This window comes from Monopterus albus, unplaced genomic scaffold, assembly GCF_001952655.1.
Source record: "Monopterus albus unplaced genomic scaffold, M_albus_1.0 scaffold264.1, whole genome shotgun sequence".
Taxonomy (NCBI): domain Eukaryota; kingdom Metazoa; phylum Chordata; class Actinopteri; order Synbranchiformes; family Synbranchidae; genus Monopterus; species Monopterus albus.
The window spans coordinates 948,884-958,060 of NW_018128144.1; the positions used below are offsets into that span (position 1 = coordinate 948,884).

General features: G+C 40.5%; 1 protein-coding gene across 2 annotated transcripts in view; it reads left to right on the plus strand.

The window, feature by feature from the left end:
- cyb5r4 (cytochrome b5 reductase 4) overlaps positions 1-7,307 on the plus strand; it is a 52,241-nt gene extending 44,934 nt beyond the window's left edge. The window contains exons 12-15 of one of the 2 annotated variants that reach the window (XM_020621660.1): positions 3,942-4,092; positions 4,472-4,558; positions 4,897-5,058; positions 6,324-7,307. In XM_020621660.1, the coding sequence (XP_020477316.1) occupies positions 3,942-4,092; positions 4,472-4,558; positions 4,897-5,058; positions 6,324-6,378 (455 nt within the window). In that variant the 3' untranslated portion in view covers positions 6,379-7,307. The other variant, XM_020621659.1, reaches the window with a different exon arrangement.
- The last annotated feature ends 1,870 nt before the right edge of the window (positions 7,308-9,177 follow it).

The following is a 9,177-nucleotide window of genomic DNA, read 5'->3' on the forward strand; positions in this document are numbered from 1 at the left end:
TCTTCTCACTCTCTAAAATCCTGTTGAACAAACTAGATAAAAACTCCACTGCTGTCTCTCCTAGACACTTCCACACCTCTAGAGGTATGTCATCTGGACCAACAGCCTTTCCACTCTTTGTTCTCCTCAGAGCCTTCCTCACCTCATTCTTTCTAATCTTTGCTACTTCCTGCTCTACAATATCCACCTCTTCCCCTCTTTTTTCCCTCTCTTTTTCCTCATTCATCATTACTTTTTCCCCTATAAGTTCATTCATCAATTCCCCGCTCAGTTTTTCTGTTTTCATGTCTGTGTGTCTTCTGTGAAACAAAGGAAAATTTCCACTGCATACAAAGCCTAAATTATTTAACAGGCCAAGTGACAGCAAGCCACACTGCTGCAGTGCAGGTTGTATTTGACATATACTGAAGATATTATTTTAATGATTTGTACTAGTACATTGGTGAGGTGGTAGTGCTCCTTGAGAACTGAACTCTGGTGAGAATTCAAAAATTGCCTGTGATTGAATTATTTTTAACCACAAGTTAGCAGAAAGACTTATAGCATACATAGTCTATAAATACTACTACTACAAGTCAAGCATAGTGTCACGCAAAGTAAATGCTTTCTTGATTTCATTAAAGAGAAGCCTTAAATAAAACTAGGAATCTTTTTTTTTTTAAATAGATGAAGGCAAAACTTGTTAAGGTTTTATTCTGTAGGCCCTAGCATCTGAGAAAAAACAAGTATTATAACTTTATCAAAGACAGCTACTTTTTAAAGTTTCAGAAAAATATATATTTGAGCATAAAAGATAATATTGCAGTTAACAGATTTGGGTGTACTTATCAGTGGTTCTATGGTGAGAGCCTTTCTACGGGGGGTATCATCCTGCAGCTCATAGGTTTCATTCAGGCAAAACAAAATAACTGGAAAACATCACATTAACCAGTCAGTATTTTAAGACTGACAAGGAATGACTTCATCCTCACGAACAATTATTTTAGAAGGCAAGGGATGTTAGATGATTATTGATTTAAATTTGAAATCATAATGTACCTAATTTCATGTTGTAATCAATCAGATGGTGTTCATCATCACTGTGAAAGTTCCTCAGTTGCAGTTGGGGCCTATCCCTCAGTCACCAGTGTGAAAAGACAAATGATTGAATAAACTGGGCAGTATGCACTCACATTTACAGTGTGGTGGTGGGGCAAGCTGGTGAAAAGAAACTGTCCTCTTTTTTTCTCATGGCCCAGGCAAGGTTTCTGCTGACATGGTGAAATATTGATGTGGAATAAATTCCTGTCTAATTAGAGTGGCTGAATTAATCAGGGAGAATTTAATTAGCTGAGCTTCCTTTCAGTCAAGAGAAGGTTTTGATCTGAGCCACATGGCTGCTCTGTCTGATGTACAGTGGTTCACAGCCTTTGCAATATGAACTACTTTTGTTAGAAGCTTCAGTGAAAGGGAGCTTTTTGGTGACAGACTGTGAACTGTGTGATAGACCTGGCTATTATGGCACTGTATGCTTGTAATGGTCAGAAGAGAATTATTCATGTAGAGAAACTGCTTTCAAACCAATGATGGTAAGATGATGTCAGGGGGTAGCACTGGATAAGTCTGAATTCTTCCTACTCCATTCAAGCATGTACTAGGTATAAGCAAATTGATATTGGATTAGCATTTGTTGGATATGTGTAAAATTATGTGTGTTGGCATATCAACTGTCTTTACATGCTTGAAAGAATAAATCAAATCAAAATCAAATCTGTACAAGTCCTTCTCACCTTCCCTCGTGTCTAACCTGGCATACAACTCATCATATGCTTTCTGTTTGGCCATTGCCACCTCCCTCTTCACTCTACGCTGCAATTTCTTGTAATCCTGTCTACTGTCTTCAGTCCTTTCTACGTCCCACTTCTTTTTAGCTAGCCTCTTCCTCTGAATGCTGCCCTGTACTTCCTCATTCCACCACCATGTTTCCTTATCTTCTTTCCTCCTTCCAGATGACACACCTAGCACCTTCCTACCTGTCTCCCTGATCACTTCTGCTGTAGTTTCCCAGTCATCTGGAAGTTCTTCCTGACCACCCAAAGCCTGTCTCAACTTCTGTCTGAATTCCTCACGACATTCTTTCTTTTGCAACTTCCACCACTTAGTATAACACTTAAATAACTGTAATTACTACAAGTAGTAGACCTACAGTACTGACCCGAACATAACAGGATACTTTCTTCTGGAAATGATGTTTGACAAAGGTATTCTTGAGGACTAAGTATGTTTTTCCACAACATCAAATATCCTTTTTGAATGGAGAGAGGACCAGTGCAGCTATAAAGAGAGAGTTTTAAGTCAGTTTATATATCTTTTACAGTGGGTCTGCACTAAAACATATGATTTGCATGTTTAAATTTGGCATGTTTTTACGCCGGATGCCCTTCCTGACGCAACCCTCTCTATTTATCGGGGCTTGGGACCGGCACAGAAGTCACTGGCTTGCAAGCCCTGTGGCTAGAGTCAACTTTTGCACCAATTACAGCCTCAGATCTTTTTGAGTATGATGCTACAAGCTTGGCACACCTATTTTAGGGCCGTTTTCCCCATTCTTCTTTGCAGTACCTTTCAAGCTCCATCAGGTTGGATGGGGAGCATCGGTGTACAGCCATTTTCAGATCTCTGCAGAGATATACAATCGGGTTCCAGTCTGAACTGTGGCTAGGCCCCTTTAGGGCATTATCAAGGATGTGTCTATGTATTGCTGCAGTCATCTTTCCCTTGATCCTGACTAGTCTCCTAGTTCCTGCCGCAGAAAAACATCTCCACAGCATGATGCTGCCGCCACCATGCTTCACTGTAGGGATGGCATTGGCCAGGTGGTGAGCAGTGCCTGGTTTCCTCTAGACATGAGTTCAATCTTTGTTTCATCAGACTAGAGAGTTTTGTTTCTCATGGTCTGAGAGTCCTTCAGGTGCCTTTTGGCAAACTCCAGGCGGGCTGCCATGTGCCTTTTACTGAGGAGTGGTTTCTATCTGGCCACACTACCATATAGGCCTGATTGGTGGAGTGCTGCAGAGATGGTTGTTCTTCTGGAAGGTTCTCCTGTCTCTAAAGAGAAACGCTGGAGCTCTTTCAGAGTGACCATCGGGTTCTTGGCGACCTCCCTAACTAAGGCCCTTCTCTCTGGTGGTTCCAAACATCTTCCATTTATGGATGATGGAGGCCACTGTGCTCATTGGGACCTTCAATGCTGCAGAAATTTTTCTGTACTTTCTCCAGATCTGTGCCTTGATACAGTCCAGTCTCTGAGATCTATAGACAGTTCCTTGGACTTCATGGCTTGGTTTGTGCTCTGACATGCACTGTTCACTGTGGGACTTTATATAGACAGGTGTATGCCTTTTCAAATCATGTCCAATCAACTGAACTTTCCACAGGTGGACTCCAGTCAAGTTGTAGAAACATCTTAGGATGATCAGTGGAAACAGGATGCACCAGAGTTCAATTTTGAGTGTCATGGCAGAGGCTGTGAATACTTATGTACATGCGATTTATTTTGTTTTTTATTTTTATTAAGTTTGCAAAGATTTCAAACAAACATTTTTCACATTGTCATTATGGGGTATTGTTTGTAGAATTTTGAAAACAATAATGAATTTAATCCATTTTGGAATAAGGCTGTAACATAAAATGTGGAAAAAGTTAAGCGCTGTGAATACTTTCTGGATACACTGTATTTTCCTTTACCTCTTTCCAGGTGATGTTGTATAATGCTTACATCTGCTGTTGCTTCATATGCTTTCTTCTTTTTGAGGTTAATTGGAAATGTACTTTCCTTGGTATGGTTAAGATGTAATTCCTAAACCATGTGCTCTGTAACTTGCAGCCATAGTCTCTGTAGAGCCTGAAAACAATATTTCTTCTCACTGTTCTCTTTGTTACTACTGTTTGTTACTCTCTAGGAGACCATATATCGGTTAGTGGGCCAGAGGGTACTTTCAGTGTCCGCCCTCTTTGTGATGTCACATACCTTTACCTATTAGCAGCAGGCACAGGATTCACACCCATGGCTCGCCTCATCCGACTGGCCACACAAGACATTGACACCATCAGGTGGGAAATGCCAGAAGACTCGGATAAGGAGGCAAAACACTTAATAATAATGATACACATTTATGGATATGTCAGTTAAGTGTTTTGCCTCCTTATCTACTAAGTATTTTTATATGGGTTTTAGTTTTAGTTCCACATTGTCAAATACTTTGAAGGGATCACTTGTTTTGTGTGTTTTAAAGTTATTTACATACACTTAACACCACCTACTGTATAAGTACAGCACACTGGTAAAACTAAATCTGTATTTTTCTCTCTAGAACTTATTTTTTTGAAAAAGGGACTCAGCTATCCCATCCACTGTACATTTTTGGGAAGTCAGGCATACTGTGTTCCATTTTGTTGTCTCTGATAATCCACAAAATGTTTGTGTCCTCAGAAAAACCAAGCTGCTTTTTTTTAATCGACGGGAGGAGGACATTCTGTGGCGCTGTCAACTGGATGAACTGGCTGCTAATAATGAGAGGTACTGCAGCTGGATGTTTGTCTGTGTTTAAAGCTTTCTACTGTCCCTGTCATGATCTAACCAACAAATGTTAGAAATTAAAAATATTAGGTTGTGTAATATTTAAGTGAGGGCATGTGTGAGCTATTGAGCATTGTAGTAAACAACCACTGACAGTTGTTTTTATGTTTATTTTGTCAGTGTTAACCACAGCTGCCATGGTTAGCAATTTATTTGCATGTATTGAGGTCAGGTTTGACACATCGCCATTTGTAATAAAGTGTAGAATGCAGCCGATTTTAATTTTTATTGTTTATTCTGTTACATTTTGACCTCAGTATGTTTGGGTTATGTGTCAGATTTCAGGTGGAGTTTGTCCTCTCTGAGCCCTGTGAAAGCTGGACTGGCAGAAAGGGTCAGGTGGATGGCTCCATGCTCCAGGATTTCCTGGACAAGCCAGATGGGTCCCAATGCTTTGTGTGTGTTTGTGGCCCTACTACCTTTACAGAGCTAACAATAGGGTGGGTAATGTAGCCCTTACTGCACTGTCCTAATGCTCTGACAACCTACTGCAGCTTTATAGTGAATCATTAGAGAATTTTTCTGAGATTTGGTGATAGACAAATCAATAGGGGTGTGTATCTCTCCCTCTCACATAATTCAATACTTATTGTTTTACATGGTCCATGATTAGATACAAAAATTATAATCCAAAACTTTTAACGATAGGACACAGTATGATTTTGATTTGAATCAGCAGATATAAAAATAAGAGTTTAGTGTTTCCTCAAAGCCGTGAAAACCAAATAGCTAAAACATGATGTCTACTCTTTTTAACAATAGTAAACAATGGGCACTGATGAACAGTAAACCTTCAGCTGCTGTTTCACCCCATCATACAGAGCTGGATGCATTTTTTTGACTTAAATGCTCCTGACATGTTATTGTGTGCCTCAGCTTCAGAGTCACTGTCATTTGTCCAAATCCCACATTTTCAACGACACAGGCACATGTCCTTGCAAATGAAACAGTCTATAGTTTTTAGTTACAGTCAGTTATTGCGTTCAACCGAACCAGGTGGAATTACCAGCTAATGTGCTCTGAAAGTAGCTGCTAACAAAACTAGCACTGTTACTTGCCTCAAGCGAACTGTACTGTTTCCATTAGTTCAACAGTGTGTCACCTTCATAACATCACTACTTGCAAGGTCCATGGTACTCCTCCTGGTATACTCGACACAAGTGCGGCATGTTCTGCACTCTGAGGTAGCTGCTAACACTTGCACTGTTTGCTCCTGCAGCTATCTGAACTATGCATGCTGTTTTTCCTGGACCTGCATTGTTAAGAAGGGGCGTTTGAATGCTGGCAGGAGATGGTGCATATACACACATGAGAGAGGCACACAGTGAGAAGTAACAGAAAACTTGCCAAAGTTTGCTTTATGATATACATATCAATTTTAGACCATTTTGTAAACTCATTTGGTTTGCATCTGTGATTTTCAGCTGATGCAGCCACAAATCTTACTTGTATTGATTTTCTGATTTGTATCAGTTTACACCTCTACAAATCAACAAAGTCAGAAAGGGCCAGAAACATGAGCAGGCAGACAGATTGTAATAGCATGTTGAAACAACATTATTCACACAGGTTGCTTGTCCAATATTGCACAGAACCACTGTTTATCATTCATAATCTTGGAGCTTGCTCTCACTTTATCTTGGTTTTGTCTCTGAACTTGTCTGTCTTTCACCCTGACCTCCTTTCTATGTGGCTCATCTTTCAGGCTGTTGAAGCAGCAGGGCTTCAATGAAGAAGAGCTCCATGCCTTCCAGGGTTGATGAGCTCTGCCTCGACTCAACTCCGTCCTGTGTGCGTGGGAGAGTCAATTTTAATTTATAAAGCTGTGTTTTTGAAACATGAAAGAAATATTGTATTTCTATGCACCAAGAACCTGATGCTGATTCCAAACAAACACACACCAGGCTTTGCTGGGCTATTGAGAAGTGCTGTTAGATTTTTATGATTCTTGCTGGTTTTGGTCAGTGTCTGGAGCAAAGTTAAGAGTTCATGAGAACTCAGTTGAAATGTTATACAGGTGTGTAAAAAATAAAGGCAGTTAAATATGCTAAAGACAGAGGAATACCGAGGTTATGTAAATTGATGAAGTAAATGCAATATAAAATGAGAATGAACATGCAGCTGTGTTGCAGAGAATTTTTGGCAGACACACGACTTAATGTTCCTGTTAATTGGATACAGGTACATTCGAGTTCTAACCACTGCACTGAAATAAAATACACTATGGTGACATACTGTATGTATGCATTCTGCAAACATTAGTCTCTTGTTCATTAAGACTGGAGCATTTTTTAATTATTGCTCTGTTTAGAGTCTTGAACCACCTGATTTATAGGGCTCTGTTCAGGTGGTGTGGGAAAACTTAACCCAGGGCTAGTCATGGTCCAATTGTCATCTGCACAGTGCTCTTATTTGCTGTTAAAAGTCACTCTGTCTAAACAGTCTGTTGCAAAGTATCAGATTTATTGAGGACAACATCAAGAACATCCCAATGGCATCTGTTTCCTGTTCATGGAAATACTACAGAGCTTGAGACATTCTTTTTATACCCTTATAGCTCATCCTTGTCTTTCCACCTGAATCCCTGACCTACTGAGGGATATACTATTATTTCATTGGTCAGTATAGATTTCTAAAAAAAAAAATAAAGTGCCTATAAAAAGTATTCACCCTCCTGGATTTTTTGCCCTTTTATGGATTTTATAAATCAATCATGGTCAATATAATTAAGCTTTTTTGACCAAAAAAATTACATAAACCTCTTTAATGTCAATGTGAAAACAGTTTTCTGCAAAGTAATGTCAATTAAATAAAAATATGTAATGGGAAATGAGTGATAAGGGATAAATATTCATCTCCTTCAAGTCAGTATTTGGTAGATGCACCTTTGGCTGCAATCACAGCACTGAGTCTGTATGGATAAGTCTCAGTCAGGCTCGCACATCTGGACACTGCAATTTTACTCCATTCTTCTTTGCAAAACTGCTCAAGCTCTGCAAGGTTGCGTGGGGATCAGGCATGAACAGCCCTTTTCAAGTCCAGCCACAAGTTCTCTATTGGATTGAGGTCTGGGCTTTGACTCGGGCCACTCCAGAATACTCACCTTGTTGTCTTTAAACTATTTTTGTGTAGCTTTCACTGTATGCTTTGGGTCATTGTCTTGCTGGAAAATAAATCTTCTGCCAAGTTGTAGTTATCTTGCAGACTGATTAAGATTGTCCTCCAGGATTTTTCTATATTTTGCCGCATTCATTTTACCCTTTACCTTTACAAGCCTTCCATGGCCGGCTGCTGAGAAGCATCCCCACAGCATGATGCTGCCACCACCGTGCTTCACAGTGGGGATGGCGTGTTTGTGGTGTCCATCGAACATAGTGTCTTGTCTGATGGCCAAAAAGCACCATTTTTTTCACATCAGACCAAAGAACTTTCTTCCACTTAACCATGGAGTCTCCCACATGCCTTCTGGCAAACTCTAGTCGAGATTTAAAATGAGTTTTCTTTGCCGTTCTCCCATAAAGCTTTGACTGGTTAAGAACCCAGGCAACAGTTGTTGTATACACAGTCTCTCCCATCTCAGCTGCCTGCTGAAGCTTGTAACTCCTTCAGAGTAGTCATAGGTGTCTTGGTGGCCTCGCTCACTAGTCTCCTTCTTCCACGGTCACTCAGGTTGTGAGGACGGCCTGATCTAGGCAGATATAGACGTGCCATATTCCTTCCATTTCTTGATGATGAATTTAACTGAACTCGGGGACGTTCAGTGCCTTGGAAATTTTTTTTGTATCAATCCCCTGACTTATACTTTTCAATAACCTTTTCTCTGAGTTGCTTGGGGTGTTCTTTTGTCTTCATGGTGTAATGGTAACCAGAAATACTGATTAACCAGTGACTGGACCTTCCAGACACAGGTGTCTTTATACTACAGTCACTTGAGACACATTCACTGCACTCTGGTGATCCCCATTTCTATAATTGTGAGACTACTAGCACAAACTGGCTGGACCTCTGTTGAAGTAGGTCAGTCATTTTAAAGGGGGTAATATTTATGCAATCACTTATTTCCATATTACACATTTTTATTTTATCAAATCAAATTTTATTTGTATAGCGCCAAATCACAACAAAAGTCATCTCAGGACACTTCACAAAGTAAGGTCTAGACCTTACTGTTATCAATATTATTACATAGGGAAAACCCAACAAATCCCCCTTGAGCAAGCACTTGGCGACAGTGGGGAGGAAAAACTCCCTTTAACAGAAGAAACCTCCGACAGACCCCGGCTCTTGGTGGGCGGCCTTCTGCCTCGACCGGTTGGGGTGAGTGGATAGAGGAGAGACAAAAGAAGAAAAGCAACAAGACACAACAATCAAACACTGATCAGGTCGATGTGGCTGGTGACTGCTCGTCAGAGACATAGAGCTCCAGGGCCAGGGCAACCTGCAGAAAGGTACAGGGAGAGAGAGAGGACACACTACGGGAGAGAGGAGACACAAAGTTAGTAATGTGTAATGGAGGCATATAGAAGCATAGGGAGAGAGAGGAGAGGAGAGCAGAGCAG